The sequence below is a fragment of the Anser cygnoides genome, chromosome 1 (assembly GCF_040182565.1).
Source record: "Anser cygnoides isolate HZ-2024a breed goose chromosome 1, Taihu_goose_T2T_genome, whole genome shotgun sequence".
NCBI lineage: Eukaryota > Metazoa > Chordata > Aves > Anseriformes > Anatidae > Anser > Anser cygnoides.
The window spans coordinates 201,666,255-201,693,086 of NC_089873.1; the positions used below are offsets into that span (position 1 = coordinate 201,666,255).

General features: G+C 41.4%; 1 protein-coding gene across 11 annotated transcripts in view; it reads right to left on the minus strand.

Annotated features, from left to right (window-relative positions):
* The window catches only part of FAT3 (FAT atypical cadherin 3), a 420,625-nt gene that overhangs the window by 132,804 nt on the left and 260,989 nt on the right, over window positions 1–26,832 (minus strand). For all 11 annotated transcript variants that reach the window (XM_066989896.1, XM_066989902.1, XM_066989899.1 and 8 more), the window contains one exon: window positions 4,125–4,186. In XM_066989896.1, coding sequence (XP_066845997.1) covers window positions 4,125–4,186 — 62 coding nt within the window. The remainder of the gene's footprint in view (window positions 1–4,124; window positions 4,187–26,832) is intronic.

The window sequence follows — 26,832 nt, forward strand, 5'->3', positions numbered from 1 at the left end:
TATCCCTCCAATCATAAAGTTACAGCACTTCAAAGACTTGCTACAGCTGCACACTGCAGCCCGTAGCACTTTTGGCTCATTCTTTTGCTAAATACAGGTCTTACACCCCAACAGTTCCCAGCAAGCCGAACTCTCCAGCAGTGGGTATGTTGTGCAGAGGCTTTCCTTGTTAGATGCTCAAGTAAAGTAGCATCTCCAATAGTGCATTCAGAAACCACTCAGACTGCGAAAGCATGCACTCAGATCTACTTTCCAGGCTGAATGAGCAAGTCAATGAGCTGTAGCCTGGATTAAACAATCCTCTCCCTATCAAGCTGCACATGTACGCTGGAAAGCAGATGAGGAATTTTTCATACTCTGGACATCTCAAAATCAGCTGACATAATACAAGGCTGCAGATCCTGCATGAAATGGTTTTACTCTTTACACTTATTACTGGACCTCCATCACTCCAGCAGCTGTTTGCATATAATCACATAGCAAAATCAATATAGGTAAAGCTGTCAGACCAGGATTAGGAGGCATCTACAAAAAAAAAAAAAAAATGTGGGAAGAAAAAACTGGCAGACTGTTTTCTGTGTTTTTCTATAGCTCAAAATCCTCTAGCATTCTCTGCTTTCAGCTTCTTATTTTTACTAAATTGGTGTAATCCAAGAGAAGATAGAGTTAAGTGTTAAAACAGAAATGGTTAGAGGAGAACACATACCCAGAAGAAGAAAAAAGTGAAAGTGAGTAAGAAAAGATAGGAAACTTATAGCCATAGAACTGATCTGTCCAATTACTGAAGCAAAATAAAGACAGATTACCTGAAAAATGCAATTGCACCTCTCTTGGAAATACATTGTTATTTTCATTTCCTTGCAAAGCAAGCAGGTAGCTATTAGAATTGCCTTTCTTGTTTCAGATGAGTATTTAAATATTTCATCCCAACTGCAGACTCTTTAAAAAAGTCTGTGAAATATTTCTAATGCGTTCAGTTTGCTTCATGTGGGAATGTAATGTAATCAGGTGGTCATTTTCCTCCCATTTCAGGCAGAAGCATTCCATTAGTAAGAATCCACTAAAGCAAGAGATCATCCTGTGTAAAATCCAGTGACATCCAATTTCAACCTAGGCAGAAAAATGCTACCTGATACCAAGTGCTGAATAAAACCCACAGCCTTCCAGGACATTATAAATGTCTCAAAAAATTAAGCCCTCAACTTGGGACCTGAAAAAAAAAGTAGCACGGGCAATGCCACAATCAGTGAAAGATCTGGGAGAAGGAATATGTTTTTTTTTTCCTCCTCCCCAAACACACAAAACAAAAATACAAACCCTACAAACAACATCACCAAAACAAGCAAAAAAGCCCCAATTATTATAAAAAGGAGTCTGGTTCTGACTTCCTGATGTACCTTTTAACCCAGGGTCTAGACACGCTTTCGCGTTCACTTTGAGACACTCGTTGGTAAGTGCAAGCCTCGCAGCACAGCCCTGTGACAGCAGCCTGGGGTACCATTAGAAAAGTCACACAGAGATGTGTTCAGGGAAAGGAATTCAAGGAGGAAGGAAGAAGTGATGGACGGATGATCTGGGCTCAGAACTTGCTTTGCTACGGATTTCTTGTAACTACAAGTGCAGTCACTTAGATTCACGTTTCCAGCCTTGGCAGCCAAAAATACACATACAGCCCTTGCTGGAAATTCATGCTTTCTCCAACATGGACAGGGACAGACAACTCCAGAAGAGTCACCCCTATGCCATCACCTGGAGATGAGCAATGGCACTACACAGAATTATAAGTGCTAACATCTCCCATGTTATTTGACCTCATTTTCCAAATAACTTCTGCAATGAAGTGGAAATGCTGTCACTAACGGAATCTGCTCAGTAAATACTGGCCAGTATAGTATAGCATCCCTGTCAAATTCAAGTGGGAAAAAAAAAAAAAGGCTTATTAAAAATAATTAGCAAGTCGTATCCAGAAAAGGTCTGTCAATGCTTTGCACATGCACTGGGCATAAGGGAGCAGGGGCTGTCAGGTCAAGCCCTATCAGAGCTTTTCAAAGGGAACCACGTTTGCTGTCTTTTAGAGCAGACAGACTACTGGAAGGAGGGTATGAAATGAAGCTGAAAGGGAATTACTGTACTACTGGGAGACTGGTTGTCTTGGCAATTAAAGCCTACCCAGGGGGTTAATTACACAGAGCCAGAGCCAGGCATTTTATAAAATGTGTTTTGAGACTGCCACAAAAATGTGCACACCTCTGCCAGCCCAGCTCTGAATCTCCAGCAGCGAGTTTGCTCTGATCCCAGGGAACTCAACTTCCAAGAAATAGCAATGGTCAACGTTTCATTAGCAGCTCAAAAGATCCATTTGGCCATCGAGGTTGTGTCTCCACCACTGCCTGGTTCCCTTTCTCACACAGCATTCCCAGTTTGGCTTTACAAAAATGTGGTCCCGTCCCTGCTTCTCCAGGAGACTGTCGGAAACCTCCACGTTCAGGAGTTTCTCTGCTCTACAGCCTGCCCCATTTCATTCTACTGCTCCCCATTCAGAAGTGTGGGAGCAACCTATGACTTTACTTTCCTTCTGGTGTGTCTTCAGTCTTCAGAATCTTATACACCATTATTTTTTTTTCAGATGAGACAAAAAACAGAGGAAAAAAAACATTTACCTGTATTGTATTGTCGACTACAGCTTAGTTCTTATGTGATTACTTTTTATTTTTTTGCTATTAATACTAACACTTCCACATCGCTATGGGAATCCTCTGGCAAGTGTGATTTTGGCATGTTTCACAGAGCTCTTTGGGAAGCACATGAATGCAAAAGAGACTTATAGACCTAAGATTCTCATCAATAGATATATTTCAAAATCAATGCTAATTTCATTCAGTTTACGATCTTCTCTAACAGTATAAACTGGAAAGCTTGCAGTTATTTGAACACATGATTACTTAACAGTTTCCAATGTAATAAATCCTAAAAAGGGCAAAATCCTTTTATTCCCTTCCATTTATTTATGGCCTGGAATGTGTGGGAATCTACAGTGTATTATCAAGGAAAAAAAAAGCAATGTACAGTAGTAAATTAACCCTTCACTTCTGTGTTCTCCATTAGGCAAAAATAATCTTGGATTTATAACAAACTAAAGTAACCATAGAATAGATAAACGTACATTTTACTGCATTTTACTGCCAAACAGTGATCGCATTGGGAACTATTTTGTCTGGACGTTTTTTAACCTGTATGGATTTGAAGAGTATTTCCTAAAATATATAGTAGGAATGATTGATTATTTGAGACAATATAGTTTTATTTCATTTGCACCAATATGAATAACAAATTTCTTATTTCACAAATTGATTAAAAAAAAAGCCATGGACCTTCTACCCAAAGAAAAAAAAATACACTATGGTGTACAGCAATGCTGAAGGAAACACATGTAGTAATACCAGTAGCATACAAATATATCACTCTATATCCAACACATGAGCTATTTATAAAGAGAAACTTTCTCTTAAGATTAGACCTAGAACATAGTTGATACTTAGAGAAAATTTTTTTTTTTACTCGAAAATTGTCATTGGTATTGCCAATAAACAAAATTAAGAAATCATTCATTGATTCTGATGATGCAGTGAAAATGAGCAAGGTCAAAGTTGGCTTTCATCCAAAAAAACATTCTGAATCTTAGACTTGAGATTCAAATTTTAAACTTTTAACTTCAGGGTCTGGAAACAGTTTGGTACACAAATTCCAGACTACGCAGGGTGTATGAAGTACTGCCTATGCAAATCTTGCCAGGGTTGGGGTGATGCCAGAAATTTAAGAAAAAGTATTTTCCTCTGGACTATTCTACTGTTCTGTTAAAAATAAAATGTAAAAGCTACAATAAAAGAGGTAAGTGAAGCAGATTTGAGGTGGAAAACAAATGTTGTTCATATTTGTTCATTTTTTTCCTGTGCTTGTGAATTGCAAGATGTATTATTTCTTCCTTATCATCAGGCACACGTCTTTGTGGGTGTCTGTCAAACATTGAGAGAAGGGAGAATTCCACTCTCCCGGCATAGGAAGAAGTTATTTTAAACTACAAAAATCAGTTAACCTTTTAACATATATTTTCCACTTAATCTTACCTCCAAAAAATGCTCTGCTTGCTGTTCCCGATCCAATTTTCTTGACGTTGTTGTAATCAGACCTGTGAAAAGAGGATGATATTTGATTGTCAATACCCGTTGAAAAATATATGTCTCTATCGACCAGAAGAAACAAATTCATTTTTCAAACACTCAAAAGGAAAAAATCTATTTGAAGCCATATCAGACACAGATTTCTTGACATCTGTCAAGCCTTTTCTTTTGCAGCACAGCCATTATGACTTTCTGACTAACAATAAATCTTAAAAGAAAATAGCTGTGAGAAAAGTAACTGAAAAACAGTTAGCTGTGTATCTACACTTAACATGCTACATTTATCACACTGAATAAAACACCTTACTGAAGAATCACTATTTGTCTTATGATTAAGTGCTTCAATGAATCATTTGCATTTGACTGAAATCCTTCTGTAAAAAAACTCATTAAAGATTTCAGAGTTCTCAAACAACTAATGGGATAGGATGCTGATTACTTCCATGCCAAGAATACTTGACAAAGAAGGTTATTTCTGTAATAACTACTTGTATACATAATGATTTCCAAATGTAATCATTCTAATGCATTAAAGGTTTTGTACCACAATTTCATCAATTTGTTCCATGCTCAAATTGAGTCTTTAAAATAAAGTACCCTTTTACATGAGGATGATCAAGATATCTTTTCTTTTAAAGCAATGCATCTTCACAAATGATTAACCTCTTGTGAGATTTATACCAAGTAAAGAAAATTAAGTGCTTCCAAAGTTCCCTCAAGAAAAGTAATGCATACTGTTCTATGAATACAACTTAGTTTTTTTTTTGTTTGTTTGTTTGTTTTTTTCAGTAAAGATTTAAAGGTTAGACTTGAGTTTTCCCTCCTACAAAACATTTCTTTGGATATGGAAATGAATTGTTTGTCTATTTTGTGATAGATTCTGACAAGAGTAAAGGGACCAAATTTTCCTAGAGGTAAATATGTTTTTGGAGACAATGCCAGCAGACAAAGGAGTTCTCAAGAATTCCTCCTCTGTAAGACTACCAAGGAAGATAGGAAGATAAATACTCCATGGATTACCTATAGGACTTACTTATTTAATCAGACTTGATAATCATCTAAACACCTATCCATGATGACCCTGAATTCTTCAGAAAAGAGTTTCAACAACATCTTATATCTACGTAACGCCTCTAGTCCCAGAAGGCTTCTACAGGTACTGCTCCTCATACATTGTCACCTTCTGCCTAGAGGAATCACTTCGTCTGTTTTGGTCAGAAAGGGGAGTAACACATTGTGAAAAAAATGTGAAACATTACTTGAAGTAATGGAAAGGAAAGTCCACCCTGCCTCCAATATTTCAGGCTCCTAATGAGACCTACCAGACCACAGAAGTGACATCCAAGGGGGAGGTCAAAGACACCAGAGTGGATCACGACAACAATCTCTGTAATATTATTACATGGAAGAACAAGGTGCTGGCAAAAGGCTGAAAAAGTGAAACAACTGGTATTTCCTGCATTGAGCAATTGTAAGTATTCAAAACAGTTACACCATATGGGAGACTTCTACTCACTGCATGAGTTTTAACAGACATGACAGAATGGATGACAAATTGGTGTCATTCACACAAGATCCCCCATGTCTAGAGAGAATGCAAAGATACAAGGAAGAAGTTCTTAGTTATAAAAGAAGCTTAGCCTCAATAATTTGATAAATGAAAGAATTCAAATGTGAAATAATCTTCTTTGTCCCATGCACGGTCACTAGGGACATTTATCAAGCACGACCTAACCACAGTAAGGAATATGGTCATTTTTATACCATCTTCCACTTTTTTCCTCCTTAATATGCCACTATGAACTACACCTAGCTTCCTTTTAGCTAAGAAATATTTAGGGTACTCAGTATGTTGAATATTAGTTAACAACCAGCCCACCCCACTCCACTCCCCCCCCCCCCCCCCCCCCCCCAAATACTACTGAATGCCCAGGCAACGCTGTAAATCATAGAAGCTCTCTGTCCTTATCATCTCCTTCAGGCAAAGGATTCCACATTTGTTTTGAAGACCAAGAGCTAACATCTGACACTGAGCATCACTAACTGTCAGAATTTACAGTACTTGTCTTTCACTGGTAGAACTAAAACAGTCTCACAGAATCGCTGTTGCCATTGTAGGTTTGGGATTTTTCTTTTTTTTTTTTTTTTCCAGTCTAGAGCCTTTTGGACTGCCATAATGGTCAGAGCGCCTGCAGAACAGAATTCACTTCTAAAAGAGGTGTATGAACATATGGCACAACAAAAGTGCATATATTTTAAAATCAGCAGATCTTAACAGATTTAGTACCCAGACTTAGCAGTCAGACCTACAGGACAGGTAACCAGGCCAATTAAACAGAAACAACAAAACCTTGGATTGAATACTAAAATGCAGTTGTCTTTGATGAGTGCCAGGCAGCGCAAATACAGAGCTCTACAACACAGGATACCACCACAAGCAGTTCTGCAAACCTGATCCTGAAGAATGGTGCTAGCACAACTCATTCCTTCTGCTGTACTCTTACATATGCATTAAAGACAGCTCTACATACAACTATCAGTTACAGGAAGATTCATTAGGTTGTTACAACAAACTGGTCATTTGCTGAGGGGTCTCTAGTTTCGGTTCCTGTACTCTGGAGGACTCTCCCATCTGATGCTCTTGGTGGCCCCATTGCAGTCTCTGGACTGCTCCACAGATGTTCTTGAAGTCACTCGTAGATCCTTCTACACAACTGGTGTTTAAAGCCATATACGCATATACATAAAATAATAGCTATTTGTTAATACTTATTTAATTATGGTCATGTATTGATACAGGTAAGAATTTGGTCCTTTCAGATTATATAACGGTATTTCAGGGAATTCTGTCTAAGACTACCCATAGCTTTACCACACCAGTTCCTTCGTGAGTTTTATGAGAATATTGCTGTGTCCCTTCTGTATTCATTAGTCCATGCCACAAATTCATAATAAAAGTAATATTTAGCAGGACTTACAACTTTCTTTTACAAATCCAGGGGCAACTGAGAGAAACTTGGTTTTGCACAAGGGAATATATCCCAACTTCAGTTCTTCTCTAACTAGATTAAATCGTCATACTCTGTTATGATATGAAGACATTATCTAAAGAAAATAACTCACAGAGAAAAACAGGCCCAAAGAAATGAAGTTAGGCTGCACTGCAGGTTATGATATAAAATCACAAGGGGACAATGATGAAAAATGACCGTTTCTTTTTTTCCCCATCTTCAATCTGTGCCATAGCTCTTCTAGACACACCATCTGGTCAACTGTCCTAAGCCAGCTGGGAAATATAGCAGGCATTTATCACAAAATAGCAAAACCACTAACAAACTTCAGAAACCATACCACACCTCTCAGATGGTTCCCCTCAAATTTCCAGGGAAACACTGTGGTCCTGATAGGACCAGGAGATATTTATAACTGTGATGATTATTTAAGAACAGCCATGAAAGTTAAGAGAAAAACTGGACAGGACAGAAAATTTATTTACAATAAAATCAATATCTCACAAGCAAGGCTTTGTGATTCCACTCCCAGAATTTGTTACTTCTCTTTGAATTTCTGACTTAAAACTCTCTGTGCATCCTGGCACATCTGCTCCTCAGGCCATATAACAGAGCCATTTTGTCAAACTCCAAAACATTGCTTGATCTGGTGTTTCAGCCCGGAGATAACTATGTTCTTATATAATTTGCTTTTCTACAAAACCTCTTACTTTTGATACTGGAGCACTTCTTCCATCTTAAATAAATGAACTGTTACTGTTCTCCTGTTACGGAGTTCAGAAATGATGGAAGGTGAATAAGCTCGCCCTGCAGAATATGTCCCTTTGGCTTGCAGGACACGACAATTCCCAGCTAACACTGACTGCAGAACATCCTTTCAGCTTCCTTCTGTACACTAGTGTACGGAATGTGTACACTAGGACTAGTACTAGTGTACAGTACACTGTATACTAGTGTACTTCCACTGTACACTAGATAGGACTATCATCCTTTTCTGCAAACTTTCCCTCAAAAAGGAAACTCAGCCTGTAGATGGAGAATAAATTCCATTGTCCTTCACCCCACTGCCTTATAACCTACATGGGAGAACTGAAGAAGTGGTGTGAGCAAGAAGGCAGGCCTGCTCACAGCTTAGGTACAGCCATAGCAATACAGAAACAAGAACAGGACCAACACTAAGAAATCCTGACACTTTCACCAGTACATCAGCCTACCCAATTTTCAGCCAATGCATCATCTTGGAAACGAATCAGCAGTTATTAGGGCTCAGACATGTGCTCAAGACATTTAAACAACACTTAGCACTGACGCTTGCCAAAATGCTTTTAGTGCACTGCAAATGCAAGGTGAAAAAAAGAAAAAGTTCACTGAAAGATTAAAATCTATATGAGTTAACTTTGCATTTGAAATGAGTGAAGCATGATGTTCCCAGTGAGCAAACGAGGAAATTTAACTTATTACTAAATGATAACTCGATCATCATGTCTTAGAATTAACTGCAGATATGTGTGTCTGTGGAGGCATGCACATGTATGTTTATATATACGCTGAACGAAGATGACATAAAGTCAGGAATAGTTATGAATTCAATAGTATGATGAATGCTTTATAATCATTTTTATAAAAAACTATCTTTATTAATAATAAAGCCAGCAAACCTTAAAGAGGAGCAGCAGCTTGTAGGTTCTATTGAGTCTATATGCTTTGTTATTCAAAAGTGGCACAATGTTCTGTCTTAAACTGAGTCTTTTGTGATATATATATATATATATTATTATTTTTTGAACAGTAGTTCTGCTTGGATGCTTAAAGATGTGGCTAAGCCAAATGTCTCTATCTGAGTAATATCCCAGAGCATGCATTGCTTTCTTGATATGCAGGTAGTAGACTCAATCTAGTGCAATTCCACTGCAATCAAAGGAGCTCTGCAAATTTATGCTAGCTAAGAATTTGCTTAAATGACTGTAATCTTTGCCTTTTTTAGTCAAGAATACATGAAAAAAGACAGAAAATTATTAGTTTATTTAATATAAACAAAGCAAGGCAAACAAATTTATAATCAAATGTAATTTAAAGCCAACATCTTTCACTTCAAAAATGCATATTTGCATTTGTATATCCAAATTATTCCTTCCTCAGAAGGCTGTGATACTGCTATTTAATCCTACCATAGCTCCAAAATTTAATTTAAATTCTACCATTTTTGCCAATCTGTATCATAACTTCTATTGGACAGTACTGAAAATGTAAGCGATGGTCTGAAGCTAAAACAGATACTTAAGTTTATGGGTATTTTTGTTATTAACTTGCCAAGAAATGCAGGGTAATATGCAAGCAGGGTGAGAATCTTAGTGACTTGTCAAATTTTATACAATCATAGAATGGTTTGGATTGGAAAGGACCTTAGGGACCATCCAGTTCCAAGCCCCCTGCCATGGGCAGGGACACCTCCAAAACCCCATCCAACCTGGCCTTGAACACTTGATGCTGATCAAAGTGAAGGTGACAAGTAAAGTTGGGGGAAATAACGCCAAAACTTCACTAGTCCAAATATTGTTATCTTAGGATCCTGTATTTAATAGGCAACACTATTTTATCAAGTCCATAAACTATCAACTAGTCAGACAGTGTAGACTATGTACATAAACCTTAATTTATATGCTGGAAAAGTTAAGCATTTCTTTATTTTCTTAACACTTGCACAGGCCAGTATGTCTAGACATTTCACCAATTACTTTCTCGAACCTTCGCTATGAACTGCTCAAACTCCTAAAATAATAGGTTTATTATGGCAGATAAGAACTGAAACATCAGTGTGATGAGCACCATAATGAAGAAAAATGAGAGGGGCATCCTGGGCAGCAGGGATGCAAACTGGCTGGATCTGAAAAAGACACAATTACATTTTTCTATAACCTTTTGCACCTCCCCAGACAAACAGGCATCTGATGACTCTATCCAAGAGCAGCATGGATGAGCTGGGTAGGTGTTGCTCACCAACATGGCAATGACTCAAACACGTCTCCAGAACATTTTGTTTTCTCTTCTGGAAAATTCAAGGCACTCACGATTGCTCTCGGAGACTGAAATGGTGATGGCATGTGGAGAGCTGCAAACCTGTTTGCTAGTTCAGATTTCAATGCTTTAATTATAGTGTCCAATTGCCAGTTGGGATTTTCCAACTGAATAATCCATGTTCTGCCTTCAGTTAGCTCCCTTCTGTCAAGGAAGTGTACTGATGTGTACAAATGTGTAAGTGTACAAAGTGTAGAAGAAGTTTACAAATGAATCATAGAATCATAGAGCCACAGAATGGTTTGGGTTGGAAGGGACCTTAAAGCCCACCCAGTTCCAACCCCCGGCCATGGGCAGGGACACCTCCCACCACACCAGGTTGCCCAAAGCCCCATCCAGCCTGGCCTTGAACACCTCCAGGGATGGGGCATCCACAGCTTCTCTGGGCAGCCTGTGCCAGGGCCTCACCACCCTCTGAGTGAAGAATTTATTCCTAATATTGAATCTAAACCTCCCCTCCTTTAGTTTAAAGCCATTCCCCCTTGTCCTATCACCGCACCCCCTGACAAAGAGTCCCTCCCCAGCTTTCCTGTAGCCCCCTTTAGGTACTGGCAGGCCGCTGTAAGGTTTCCCTGGAGCCTTCTCTTCTCCAGGCTGAACAACCCCAACTCCCTCAGCCTGTCTTCACAGGAGAGGTGCTCCAGCCCTTTGATCATCCTTGTGGCCCTGCTCTGGACCTACTCCAACAGGTCCATGTCCTTCTTGTGCTGTGGTCTGAGCACGGTACTCCAGGTGGGAGTCTCATGAGACATCCCTATGTGTCTTGTGTGCTTAAGGAGATAGACAATATTATACAAATACATACATACGCATTGTACATACAGTCGAATATTTGAGCATGCATATGGTATGCATACCATGTAACATACACAATGAGTGAATGTTAAAAATTATCCTAAAATATACCTATTTACAGAGGCATATTAGCTCTGAGGTTTATCAATGTTCATTCTTTCAATATATATTCGTTGTTTCAAACCTTTGTGTCAGAAACAAATTAATCCGTGGACTTAAGAGAGCCACAGAAGAAAAATTCGCCAAGGTCAGTTAAATACAAAGCCTATGGCAAAGGAAACTTCTAAGCACTGAATCACTTGAACAGCGCACAGAGGGAAACATTACTACATTTGCTTCTTCTGATGCTTATTCTCTATGCGTCCAGACCAGCTCACGGCTGCAGGTGGGATCCTGAACTAAACTGACCTTTGGCTTAGAAGAAATTCACATATTTTTCAACACCATGGCACTTTGGGACCAAAAATCAGTTTGCCACAGGCTATTTTCTAACACAGATTGAATTTCCCTAATATGGCCATGAAGCCAAGGAGAGTTCAATAGCCTTCTCCTTAGGAAATTAAATTATTTTCATTCAGCCTGTAGATGGATAACCTTACCTGAGCTGTGTCCTGAAGTACTGCTTAAAAGATAACAAAACCTGCTATGGAAAGACAGCATATTTTACTGCTGTCTTTGGAAATACTGCGAATTTTACGGCATAAAGCATACATTTTTTGAAAATGAAAATTTAAAGAACTCCTTTATTAATAGCTCATTTCCAAACTTAACTTAGATGAGATATGAAAAAGTATGTAACAGGTAACAAGCAGGCTAAAGTAAAAGAAGCCCAATATGCTCCTCAGTTTTAAGCCAATGACTGAGTATCTCATAGAGATACAAAGATGAGTAGGAAAGCAACTTCCTCCCCTTCCCCAGAAATTCTAACTGGATACAATTTACTGCATGCTTTACTGTTCATTATTAAATCACTTTTTTTTTTTTTTCTGCCATGCCTATAACCAATGAACATATGGTTTGCCTCGGGATATACTGCCTAGCTACAAGTCACAGCAGAACATGCTTTACACCCTCTTCGCTTATGGACTTGGGGTCTTCTCCCAGAAGAGCCAGGCCAGCACAGGACCGTATATCCCAGGGCTTATCCATTACATTCACATGGCATGGTCTGGATGGATTACCTGAGGTCTCGGCTAGAAGTTTTTCTAATATCTGATTATTGGGGAAAACTGTCTCCTGATTAAGATACTGATCTTCATCTTCACAGAAATCAGTTTTGAAATGGAAGCAAAAAAATAAAATTAGAGAGGCTTCTCTTCAGAGGTATTGTGCCCCACTAGATGCTCATCCTAAAACACGACAGTCTTGCCACAGTCTAAGGCAGATGTGCTTCCCAGTCTTTCTCAAACATTGTAAAGAACAAGAACACAGAAGGAAAAGCACATGAAGATATCAAAGGAAACTTTCTGTAGAACTGCCCTTGAAAGCTCTGCTTGGGGAGAAAAATGCCTTGGGATTGTTTGCTGAAAACATGGGCCTTTTAACCCAACAAGTTAAATAGACAAAAGGAACTGCTAAAGCAAACACAGCTTTTCCAAAAATGTTCTGTAAATTCAGCAACTGGTTATACACACTGCTCATTTCCTCAGGCTGATTTTGCAGAAATTCATATGGGAATGTATGGGTTTACTGATGAGTTTTCTAGAAATCTCAAATATTTATTAACAGTACACACAAAGGTATGAACATAGCCTACATATCCTGAACACAGCAGAGCACACAGCTGTTCAGAAATAGAGCCATCAGCTGTCAACTGTCCCACTGCTCTTTGATAGTATGAAAGTAAATTTAGGACTTTAGATAGAAAAAACAGGGCAGCCAAAACAAATAGCATCAGGATTTTCAACCTAATTCAGGAAAGTAAAACTATCAAGCTTTCCTGACCACAGAAATGCAGAAATGAATTGCAATAACCAGGGTAATTTTATTACCCACAGGCAGTGAGAGGCGTTGTAAACACTCTAACAGCACATTCATCTCCTGCAATAAATTAGGGATCGACAAAATGAAATTGAATTTCAAAGATAAATGATAGAAAATGATGTAAATTTTACTTGGAGATGTAAACAAACATATCATTTTATATAATTACACATGTAAACCTCTAATTTAGGAAGGCTGTATTCTGATCTAAATGAATGATACTTCATTGAACAAAAGAAAAAAAAAAACCAGCAGGCAAGCCTGTGCAATTACGTGAATGACTGCTGCCTTATTGTTTTTCCGGAGGTGACAATGAGTGAAATGACCTCTTTGAAACAAGCTATGTATAAAAAGCGATTGCTTTTAAAAACAGTTATGTTTTCTAACACGTGGTTATGTCTGAAAAAAAGTGAAGAAGGAGCTGAAGAAAAATCTTGTAATTCCTTTTTAGCTGACCCTTCTGTCTCTTGTGAGACTTCTCTTTGCTTTTTGCTGAAAATATCAAAACTCTGCATAAAATGCAAAACAAACATTTACTTTAATGAAGAACTTGGAATATGCTGTTAAAGGTAGTTTTTGGCTTTTTTTTCTTCTTACATTATGTTTAAAATGGCACTACGGTGTGACAGTCTGTTCTGCCTTGTGGAAGGACTGAAAGAGACTTCCCTTTTTCCTTTCAAAAGTCAGCAAGTGCAGACCTCAGCTCCTGCAGGCAAACCCACCAGGTACACATTCTCATAAATATTTCTTTTCTCTCTAAGAGGTCAGGTTCCCTGTTCCCACATTGCTCCTGGAAGGCTGTTTGGGAACATGACTGTTCTCATCAGAACCACCATAACCAAGTGCATTTCTGGGCACTTTACACCTATTTATTCTTTTGCTTTGTGGCACTGAGAGGGCCAGAGGGCAAACCTGGGCCATAGACCCTGGATCAAACCTGGGCCATAAACCCCCGATCCCTCACAGCTTTCTCCCTGGCTCTGTCTTCAGATGCAACTAAACAGACCAAGATCCTATGGCTTCCTCTCACCTAATGAATTTTGTAGTGCCCTTCTTGCATGGTAGTTCGAGCATGGTCTCACCCCTCCAAAGCCTGATGGATGGGGGCTGAACGCTGTGCTCCGGGTAACATCTCCACAGGCCTCATGAAACAGCCTAACGAGTGCCTCCAGTGGGTGCACTGTGAGCAGAGAGAGGCAGTCTTGTTATTAGCCCCCCAGCGCAGTGTTTCCTTTACTCTGCTAATGAATCTCATCCCATTTCTGCTCCTCGAACCCTCAGGTATTCAGTCTTTCCTTCTTCTTTCTTCCCCAGCCCCTGCTAATTCTGGTTGGGAGAAAACACCCACTTTTGAGGCAGGCATCCCTGACAGAAACACCAAACAAGATCATTTGTCTAGCCAATACTTGGAAATAATTTGTTAATGTGTGCCCTTCAGCATGCAAATTCCTCTTTCAAGACTCATCACTTTTATTTCCTCTTTAGCCAGACCCATATGCACATATCAACTCTCCTATTAATCTCCATGTCCTCATGCCTCATAAATTCTGCGGGGCAACCATATCAAATGCATTACTGAAGTCCACGTGGATGACACATACAGCATTTCTTAGAACATCGTTTATCTTATCAGTGACATCAAGAAAGGCTGGTACAATTTATTTCTGGTAAACACATGAGCACTTTCATCCCATTTTCAGTGTATTTCAATGTTTTTAATTTTACTGTCCTTCTAAATACGTCCAAAAGCCTTGCAGATGACAGAGGTCAGACGAAAAGTTCTGTGACCACAAGGCTTATTCTTCACCCTCCTGCCTGCTTGCTCTGTACCGCAGACATTTCATTTGTTATCTGCCAGTTGTACAGTTCAACTCCGAGATTTGATAATACCACTCAATAAGTTACTGGCTGCTTGGGTTCAACGTAAGGTGCTGCTTCTTTCAAATTTCTGGAGTGCAGATTATCATTGTTATTTTACTTGCTAAAAGAGTGATGTCAGTGAGCTGGGTTTGGCCAGGCAGAAGCCAAATCCCGAACAGCTCTGGACAGCGGGGTAAAGTCTGCAAAGCTGCCTGCGACATCCCGCAATCTTCACTCGATTCTGGCTACTTTGGACCATAAACAGTGCCTGAACTCAGGTGGGCTGAAGCCAGTGCTTCTGTCACCCCAGAAAGCCTCCCCTCAGGGCAGGGTGGTGGAGCCACAGCCACGCACACCATCTGCAACCCATGGCTGCAATTTTAAAATGCAAAGACCGATAATACCCAAAGTGCCCAAGCTGCGCTGGCTCCTCCAGCACAACTGATGGGCAATTTCCCCGCAGTGGCATCCCTGCCTGAGTCATCTGTTAGGGCCGTCGTGCTGTGAAACAATTGAGCGAATGCCCTTGAGGGACTGTCATGCAGGGGCTTAGCTCCCCTAAAACACTTCACATGGAAGTTCGCTGTTTGCGGGATCAGGGTTTTTAAAGTTCACGTCCTTTATTTAGGCTTAAATGAAACCGTAAGAATAGAAATGGCATTCATATCTTTTTTGTTTTCTGCTCTTAAAAAATGCAGTGCTGCCTAAAAACCTAATTGCTAATACGATGCCTCAGCAGAGATTTTAACATCCCCCTGAATCGCTTTCATTTTCAGGGAGAAATTACAGAATTCTATTTGGGTTATAATTAGCATGTAATTATTACTTGCAGGAATAGCTATAAATATATATAACTGGTGGCTAGCTTAGTAACCAGCGCACATAATCATTATACAATTTTCTTTAATTTTTTTATGCACAAAGGCCTCATAATTCTGCAAAAGTGACAACAGAGCCTAACTAGACTCCAGTTATAATTTATGGTAATTAATTTCACTGTTTGCAAGAAAGAAGACTTACATAACATGGGCGGTGGGGGTAGGTGGTGCCACTTTCAGTGGAAAGGGGCTATGGAAATGCTCCACGTCCCACCCTGCACGTTGAGCCTTGTTCAATCTCTTTCTTTGGCATGTTATGATATAACAACAAAGGCAGGAAAAAATAATAACAACCAAGTCTCCAATGTATGCTTTTGTATAACACATGCATAGGTCGCAGCGTGATGAAGTCCTGGTATTTTCTTTTCTCAATTGTGGAGGAGGTGTGGAGGTGTGCAGGGCACAGCTGTCAGTTTTTCCTCCTCATCAAGACGCCCTCATTACCTTTTAAAGAGAAATGATTTTGCGTTTTTCCACATACACCCTCAACGAGCGCTGTTCTTGACAATGGGAAAACAAGCCCATGTTTCTCCCAACTGCACTCAGAAGGAAGGCGTTGATCCTTCTTTTACTTCTTTTACTTCTTTCCCAGCAATTGTCTCCAGCTCAGAAAAGCCCCCGCACTGGGAAAGCAGCACCTTGTGCTAACTGCAGATTCCGCAGGTCAAGTAAATCTCATCTTCATCTCCAATAAAGCATGATTCATTGGCGAGGTGACCTTCCTGATCCAAATGAAGAACACAGAGCTGCAGAAAGAAGCCTCGTAGAAAAGATATATGGCCTTGTTTTATGACATACAACTCACAGATAGACCTATGTATATCTCAGCGCTCTTAAGATCCACTGCCCTTTCCAAGGTGGTCTCTTGCCTAGGAGACCATACAGAAACACGTCTGTTTGTTTCCAGCTCACCCTCTGTCTTGGTCTGTAACCTTCCATGTGACATTCGATGTCTCTGTGCTTCAGTTTCCCATCCCATATAACTGGGATAATTGATATCTTTCTCTGTAAAGTGCCTTGTAATCAATAAAGGAAAAAATCAGTTGTGTAAGGGTAAGGTATTATTATTAACTAACAATCTCATAAAGATCTCACTAAGCATTTTCCAAAATTTATTGCTAAATAAGAAAATCATTTAGTTAAAGAATGAAATGAATCCTTCTGCTTTCTTTTTTAACTCCTCTGTGCAGTGATTTATTTAGATTCCTACCAATGGGTGAAGTATAGCGTTAGCTCTGACCCCCCACTTCAATGGCTCAGCACATAACAAATACCAAAAATGCACAGCAAGACAGGAACATAAGCAGCAACTGCTTTTCTCTGCAAAATAAGGCCAGTACGTCAGCCTTGCTGAGCAGCTGTCAGAGCAGAGAGGCAATGCAGTGGGACCTCAGTACCAGTCTACCTTTGGCCGAGGAAGAGCAGCAGAATCAGTTGATTGCAAAGAGCTCTCAGTTAGGCACCAAATGAGAGGAGGGATCCTCAGGCTGAGCTCTTTCCACGTGTACAGGCAGGTGGAGCTGAGGAAGGACAAGCAGACCCAAGTTGCTCAGCCTGGGGTCTCGGCAGCACCCCAAGCACCATACCCTGCTGGCTGCCTTTTAAAAATGGCAGCGATTTCTTTATAGCTCCCTGAGTGACTGAGGAAGAACCTGAGGGGACTGGGATGAGAATGCAGAGGGGATGGAGGAACTAGGAGGTGCACAGAAGTGGGAGGATGTGGGTGTGCATCAATCCTGTGAGAATGTGCTAAGCAAGTCTTTGCCACTGGTGGGGGAGGAGACAGAGGAACAAGGGCCGGGTGTCACCAACACAACCAGAGCTGCAACATACTGCTGCTGGACAACAAAACCACCACATGCTTTTTATTTTCTGCCTGAAGCCCAGACTTATATTTTATCTATCGCTGCCCATATACTCCTTTTACGGCTCCATCTTCTTTCTACCTTCTACCTTCTCCTTTCTACTTGCAGTTAGTGCACAGGTCCTCATATCCCACTTCTTCACCCTCCGAAGGCCACAGATGATGTTGTTCACCCACCCAGAAGAGGGCTGAATGTGACTTGAACCAGGCCTCACCTGTGCTTCCCTCCTGGTCACGCTAACGGAGCTCTGAGGCCACGACAGAGCCGTGAGGCCAAGCAGCAACTGAAGCCACTTCTCTTCCTTCCAACACAGTAAATCAAATTTCGTCCTTAGCTGACTCTCTCTTGTAAAGATCCCTATCAGAAATATTTAAGGTGGATATGGGTTAAGTAGGAATGGAAACATATGTGTGTGAAAGCACCAGAAGAAATGGCAGTCAGGTTGAAAAGAATGGTGTGTGTCAATAAACCAAGGAGGTAAGTGACAGCAGGCAAACTGGTAAAGTGAGGAATGTGCTGTTTACATCTGGGCAGAGAGCACTGATAAGGTCCCAGCACTGATGACTTGTCAGCAGAAGACCTGTGGTCTGATAACAGAAGGAGGGCAACGAGGTTACAGGACATCACAAATACCATCATCCCAAGAGAAAGACAGATGATGGCCCTAAAGAAACCAAAGATGAGAGATGAAGTCAACAGGCTGTGATTAACAGAGATGGAAGAAAGCAAGCTTCTGATGCAAAGATAACTGTTAATCCCTAAATGCTTTAAAAGACCTATCCAAACTCAGTTCATTGTCAGCTGGGAGGAACCTAGGAGACATAGTGAGGATTTCAGCTTTGCATGCAATTTATCTCGGCCACAGCAACTGGACACATGCCCTGAGTATGAAAGTGTGAGCAGCTAAAACCAACTTACAGAACAGGTTAAATAAAATAAAACATCCTTCTCCCTGCAGAAGGTCTTGGACTGAATTTTGTATCATTTACCTGTAGCACTCTTATTTCAGCCAGTTTTAATCTAGACTACTTTTCTACCAGCTTCTCCACAAAGCAGATGTCACTTTTCCCTATCCTGCTGACCACAAGCTGAGGAGAAGCATGAGGATAATACACACACACGTTGTGAAACCTATTCTGTGCTAACCTATCATGACTCAATAGCTAGTTGTTATTGCACCACTGGATACAAAGGCTCTGAAGCAGAGTGGGATGCTTGGTGTGCTCATTTGCATCTCATTACCCAGCATGCTCGTCCTCCTCAGAGCTATTTTCATAGCGGCATTGTTGTCCGAGCCCTGGGAACAAGTGGAAAGATTTGGTGATTTTGGATGCATGCAGTTCTTTTCTACTCACTTTGCTCCCCTCTTACAATGAAAGGCTTTGCAAAGTGGTGAAAATGAACCTTTTTTTTTTTTCAATTTTTAAAGCTGGATGGGTGTTGTTTCTTTCTTTTTTTTTTTTTCTTTCTTTTTTCTTTTTTCTTTCCCCAGTAGTTTAAGCTATCAGGAGCAAATCTTGAATAATAAATAAGATTACGGAAATGTGAGCCTAATGTTCCTCTCCACAAGGTGCTCAAGCATGAAGGTTTTGATCACAGAGTAAGAAATGAGATTGAACTTCCTTCTGATTTAAGTTTCGTTTGTACAAAGAACTCTTCCAGCAAAATGTGATTGCGAGCTCATCATTCAGTGAAGGGCAAATATCTTCAATCGCAATCCAGTAAGATCAGCAGCTTTCTGTGTGTGTTACAAGCCTCAGTGAAGAGAACTGAACATACTGGCTTCTGTCATTGTCTACATCTAAGACTGTGATGATTTCACCCTGTCCAATTCATCTCAAAAGCTGTAGCTTCCAATTAAAAGCATAAGTTGTCAGCCAGAATAAGTGCCTATCATTTGAGCCAGAGCAGTTTTGGTTTCTGGCAGTTGTATTGCATCAAAGGGTTGATTTACAGATCAGTTTTTGTTTTTTTTTTTTTTTTTTTAATCCAGTAGTAAAGGGAATAACACTGCCTCGGACACAGAACTCAGAACAACACCAAGTTACTTAAAATTTCCACAGTTTTCAGTATGCTTTGTAAAGTTGGAAATAAAAATTCATTCCTCAATGACTTTATAGTTTTTCAGAGGCACCTCAAAAATAATAAAAAGGAATAAAATCCAGGAAAGTCTAAGAACCTCAACATCATATTCTTTAACATCTATCACACAAAGATTACATTGTACTCCATAAATGTCAATGAATTCAGCATCAAAAGCCAGCGTGAGGTTTGGAGTTAACTGCTCCATGGGTTAAACAGATTTCTTTCATTTTACAGATAGGGAATCTTAGCTATGAAATTAAAAATGTGTTGAAGACTGGTGCAAACCATAGCAGCAGCACATTTGTAGCTCTTATCTTCAGTCTCTCAGGCTTGTGTTTTAAGAATGAGATCAATTTGGAGATTCCTCTTTGGGATAAAAAGTGGACAGTACGGCTAAAAATCATACAAATACATGACAGAAAATCTCCAAATACGAAGAAACCACTACTGAAAAAAACAACGTGTTTATAAGGGTAAGACTCAGTACCTCCTTAAAACATTCAGAGCATTTGCTGCAGGAGGCTGAGTGGCATTTCACAGCAGGATCGTGTGACGATGCTTTTAGTGTTCATGCTGTACAACCCCTGATGAATCAATTAGGCATTCTCACTCACCAAGTTATTCATTTTACTAGCAGCATTGTTTTTACAGCAGTAGCACAGCTCTAGGTCTAGAAACTCGTCCTGTAGTATCCAAAGGGATCAGGTTATACCTCTTGTAGGTCCCTGGGATGTGCTTGGTGAAATTAAACCCAGAGAAATCAGGCAAATGGATTAGGCATTTAAGACTTTTTAAAACACAGGAAATCACTGCCAGCTTCTTTAAAATCCAAAGCTAACACTACTACATCATACTGCATTCAGCTTGGAACCAGCGTGTTGGGGCATCGCAGAGATGTGCAGGCACTGGGAGCAGAGACCAGAGACCACTTGGCAGCTGGGATAGAGCTCCATCAGAGCCAGGAGATGCACAGACCTAATCACATCAACAACAAAACTCACCTCCCATAAGGATTCCAAAAGGTATTTGGTATTTGATATTTGGTTACGGCAACACCCAGAGCTGAGCGCACCACTAGCAGCCAGAAGACTGTGGTCGCTGCTGCACAAGGCGTGGTGGTGGTGGTGGTGCACACGCAGGGGTGCACAAAGCTACTGTGTCTGTTTCTCTTCCACAGGCAATGCTTGTACAAGCAGGTGGAATTAAATCCAGGCAGAATGGCAACAATGCAAAGTAAGAAAATTACGAGCAGTAGTTCAGTAAAAAGTGAAATGAGCAACAGTTCATTAAAAGTTCACTAAGACACGCTATGCCTGAAAATAATTTTGCTTGGTCAGTGATAGGAAGGAAGGTAAAGAAGAAAGATTAAATGCCTTTTTAGTAAATGGATTAAATGTCAGTAAGTATTCCTGAGTCACACCACTGCAGCCCCTCTGAAAGCCAGGGGTTAGTGCAAGTGCCCCGGACCAGGATAGGATCCAGGTTCAGGAGTACAGGCAGATTCATTGCACTCACCTGCATCTTTCCTAGTTGACAAATATCCCTGTATGGTGAAAGGAAGAACCGGACACTTCTTGAGCATGATTTATATGGTTTATTTCAGATATCCAAGCTAAGAAGAGATAAAATGCAGCTTAAGGGTGTCTATCTCTCCAGCCACTATAGAGGCAGTTTACAGACCCAGCTCAGGTGCAGATACCTATGGAGTTTGATAAGAGGAATCCCACCCTCTGTGTCCCAAGAGATAAAAAACAGCTGGCAGAGGAGGGAAGCAGAAGGGGACTGTCCTGCACTCCCAGATTTGGGGCTGTCAGCGTGGCCTCATGGCATAAATTAGTGCAGCCCCAGAAACTGTCTGGGAGCTGCAAAACAGCTCTGAATCGAATCCCTTATTTTTCTAGGCTACATCACTCTCTACCCTCACTGATATTTCTGCCCACTGGACTCTTTCCATTCCTGTGTGCAAGGTGCGGGTCAGGAGGGACCTCCTCCATCCCGCAGCTCCTGCAGCTTGTTGGTCTTCTGGCCACCAGAGGTGAAGGAGAGAGATAACACCTGCGACCCCTATTTCTGCTGCGGAGATAATTTCAACTTTCTATTCAGTTTTATTTCTAGGTCAAGATAAGAATGATAGATTAAGAACAAAAATAGCTGAGCATTCAGTCTAGAAGCTGTTGTGCTGCTCTTCCAGCTGCCCCCCCCCCCCCCCCCCCGCCGGCTGCCTCTAGCTATGCCAGTTATTGATTTTTGTACCAAAACATTTACACTGGCACAACCCCTAGCCAGTGCAATTATGGGGGTATAAAGGTGCTTTATACTAGCATAGATTATGAGATAAACAAGCTCATTTATACCGCCGTAACTGCATTCACTTCAGGGTATTTGCACCGCTTTAATGGCACCAGCGTCGTTAAAGCAATACAACTTGTGTCTCCAGACAAGACCTCAGCCTAACAGTAATTAACACAGATGCTTCCAGCCACCCTGAGCAGCTGAGGTTTGTGCTGGAAATAGCAACTGACCCATAACAATCTGCAACTGTATGAGAAACCCCCACAAAACAGCTCCACCTTCACATGCTTTTGCCACTTGAGCAGGACGGATGTTTGAGCAGGAGGCCCTGAGAGCTGAAAGCTGCCAGTGACCACTTTTCTCTAGAGTCTGGGCAGCGAAACAAACAAACAATCCATTCACCCAATGACATTTTGCTGTAAAAACACTAAAAACGGGGTCAGGGCACTGTGTGGCCACAGGACCTGCCGAAGGGCTCACTCGGTGCGGGCTTTGGATAGGCATCAAGGTTGGTTTGGATGAAGCACGTGTCAGCTCGTCCTGGGAGAAGCTGTGCCCTGCGTGGTATGAAACGTGATAAAGGGAAGGGAGCAAGAGCACCCCTCTCCCTCAAAATCCCTCCACGGGTCAAACTGAACTCCAAAATACAGAAAACCAGATTGCGCCTTCCTCTGAGGCTGGGTTTGCCAAGAGGCTGCTGAACCCATCAGTGAGATAATGGGTAAACATTTTGCTTAGCTGCATATTCCCAGTCTCTTTATCGCTTTTTCCTAAATGACACCAGAAGAATCTCACGGGACAGTACAAGAAATTCCTGGTCCAGAAAGCACGAGATCCAATAAGCTGTCAATGCAGACACACGGGAATGCTGCCACGCGACAGGGAGCTGAGGCACGGCACGGAGGAGCTCGGTGACTTGCTCGAGGTCCAACCCTCATACGCACGGACAAGGCAAGACCGAAGCTGTGCCTGCAGCAGCATGGACACTGACCAGCCACGCGGAGTCCTGATTTCCAACTATCTTCTACTTCCCCAAATGTTTGGGTAGGTGATACAACATCAGAATAAAGAAAGTGCATGTATCATTTAAAATACACATGGCATGAATACAGAAAATGCCTAACAAGACTGACACATACAGTAAAAATCTTGGGGTGAAAAATACAAAAGTTCCATTTCGAGGAACCATTAAGTTTGAGGTTCCATTAAGTTGGAGGGAGAAAAGAAAACGATGCCTTGCCTGGTGTATCATGGCCATGTGATGACAGGGGCTGCAGTGGAGCACCTCCTACTGAAGAATGATTTAGGATCCTACTTTTGGCAGTCTTAATTTCATTTTCATCCTGCATGGCCTGTTCTCTGGACCTTATCTAACATAGAGCTGTGCTAATTCTTACCTTCCTATACTGCTTACCACCACTGATAGACTCCCTCACAAATGTTTTTGACAAAATTGGGCATCAAAATAAGTGCTTTTCTCACTGAGTCTCAGCTTTCCAACACTTTTTTTTTTTCTCCTGAAAAATCCCACACCTCTTCATTGCAGTGTTTTCAATTTCCATATTTTTCTCTAAATTTAGGAGTTTGGCTTTGAGGATCCCACTGTGATGTCTAAGTGATACAGCGTAAGTTCCCACAGTCCTTGTATCAAGAGGACAAAAACTGGTGCTCAGAGGAAACAGTCTGAGCGGGTTGCCCTAGTCCAGAGAACTGCAACCTGCAGAAAAAGCAGCTGGACAGATATTCTTGTAAGAGCAATGAAATGCTTTTTACTTTGATTTTTCATTTGAAGAAAAATGAATTTGTATATGACATTTCTCACAGGAAAAGAAAAAAAAAAAAGACGCAGGCTCTCATTTGCTTTACGTTGTGATACATAATTTTGTGGCATGTCACCAACTGAAAATCGTCCTTGCAGAAGGGATTTCTTGGCTGACACATATTTGGTTCTTGTAGCACTGTCATCCCCTGACTGTGCAATACATCCGATTCAGAAGGACTGTGGAGCTGAGTCAGACCCTAAACAGCTCTTGAACGAGCAGGTGCTCAGGGCTGTAAACAGGCACATATATTTTTTCCTGTCCTTTTCAGTATGCAGCTACCACCATCAGCAGCTCCTGAGTGGGACCTGCTCAGTGTTTTCCTGCCCTCCTGCCTGAAGGGAAGAGGCAAGGAGCTTGCTTTGGACAGGGGACTGGGAGATGCATCAACCACAGGGGTTGCTGTGCCCCAACTCTTGCTCCACACTGCTCCTTCCGCAGGAATAATGCTTAAATGCAGTTGTTTGATGATTCTATGTTAAAATATCTTCTATCTGGAAAAAAATACTTTTCCCATAAATTTGTGAGAGCTGTACCATGGCAACACTGTGCTGTCACAGGAAGAGAATTAATATTTCAACTGTTATGAAGCCAAACAGCACACAGGATGGAAGTCATCGTGTCTAATTTTAGCTGAGTAAATCTGGATGTCCCGTCTGAGGCTGTAATTTAGGTTTCTGTTGTAAGAGGCACAGGAGGAGCAGAATGGCATTGGGATCGTGGCTGTCTCCTCACTGCCTCCATGTCTACATTCCTGCCTTAGTAGAGACACCTAACTCAGTGACACAAAAACAGGTCATTCTCATCCTTCACGGCCAGGGACACCAGAACAAAAAGCTGTCCTCACCGCTCCTTGCTCTTCTCCCCTCTCTTCCTTCGCCCACTCAGAGAAGCTCAGTATGTCTGTGGGCAGCAGTGTGCTGGTATTCAGAAGTTTGGGCTCCTTTTGGCAATCCAGTCCCGAGGCTTAACTGTTTATATGGGAAGACTTAATGAGTACAGTTACTTGTGTGAAAACACAAGCATCTGTGGTTGTGATTATGGCTAAATTCAGACTGGAACCTCAGCTGTCAATAGTTTATTATCTTTTCCAAATTATTAAATTGCATCCCCTAATTATAAACGGTTTATTTTGAAAAGACTGAGAAAGGTGACCTGCACCTTGCAGGCAGGAGCGTGCTTTCCGTGTGACCTTCCTGTCACCCGAAGCGTAACGATGCAGAAATAATTGGGAAATTCCCTCCGATGTCACCTCTCGGATTGTTCTTGCTGCTCCTCCAGCCTGTCATCGCGCTGCCGCCTGCTCTCGGTAATCGCTGCTGGCACGGGACGTGCTCGCACCACGCTGCATTATTAGCAAGCTGTCAGACACCAGCAGCTCGCAGCCCGAGTGCCAACACGGGGAGTTATAGGGGTAATAATGTTGTGCGTTAGGTAAAAATAACTGAACTTTTAAAGTTAAAAAAAAATAAAATAAAAACACCACACACACTTAAAAAGCCCTGGGGATTTATGAGGTGGACGCAAGCTGATGTTGAAGAGCAGTACTTTATTTGCAAAGTTCTTACTGCAAGCCTACCAGGGTTGGTGGAGGGGGTCACTGCTGTGTTTTAATGGCTTTTTACAGGCTGAATGGCGCCTGCAAGCCAAGCCCTGAGAAGGACTTGAGCACAACCCGCGCCCAAGAAGAGCTCCAGCAGGCACCACGGCTCAGACGCGTGCTCCTGGTTCCAGGCACCCCACACTTGCCCATCGCATCGCAGAGCCTGTCACCCATCATGGGCCTGCGCAGCAACACAGCCAGCACAAATCCTTCATCCACGGCTCCAGAGGAAGGAGGAGAAGCTGCCAAGGTGCTCTCCACCTGCACAGGGACACAGGAGGGGACAGTGACCCCCACCCCCGCCCCCGCTTGCCCGGCCTCATGTTTCAAGCAGCCTGCAAATGATGGGGGAGGATTCACACTCTCCTGTAAAAAAATATCCATCACGAGTCGAAGTCCAGCTGTCAAACAGTTCATTCCTCTATACCATCTTCCCCTGCATAAGGAACAGCCTCTCAGTTCAGTTTTCAACCTAACACCTCATTTAAATCTCTCCTGAAGCCCATAAAAATCTGTGAAAGGCAGTAAATATTTCAAGAATAACTCCAAGTTACTTCCCTCTCACCAACTTCCCAGCATATCATTTCCTCCGCCTTTCTTGTTTCTCTTGTAAACCCAGGATACGGGAATGCCATCAATTTGCAGCAATGATGATCGTTCAAGTATTACAAAGACAACAGGATAATAAAACAATTTACAAGCAAGTTGAAACACTTAACAGCTGACCTGCTCTCTGTGTCTACGAAATCAATAGCCAAAGTCTTCCCTCCCACAACAACTGCAGTTTAGGAGTCTGGTCACTATACTTCACTCCATAGTGCCTGCTTCCAAAATACTAAATGTGAGATTCATTTACATGACACAGGAAACCGGACAAAATCTGTGTGACTCCCAGAAACAACAGAGAAATACATTTCTCTCTTGCTTACACAAATGGTTAATACAAGATTTGAAATCAGCATTTTAGCCACCAACAATTTTTTAAACTGGCACTTAGGGGAACAGTTTCACAAATGACTCTCCTGGTATTGAAGACCTATTTTACCGAAATGAGCAAAGGTTGTGTAGGTGCTGAACCCCTAAGACACAAATGGCAATTCCTCTCACCAAAACATCTTTCATAAAGAAGATAGTGAAAAATACACTGGATGTGCCTGAGCCAAACTTTAATTTGAATTTTGGCTCTGCCATATCAACTCACTAGCCAGTTGGCAAAAGGATAAATCATCAGTCATCTGTGCCCATTTTGTCAGATCTCATCACTTTTCTTACTACAGGAGTATGACTTAGTGTGCTGATGTGGTTCCCACCCTTGCAAATCAGAGCCAAATCCAAGACAAGTGACCGCAGGTAACCAGGCCTTGCATCTCTTGAGCTGCATGGGGTT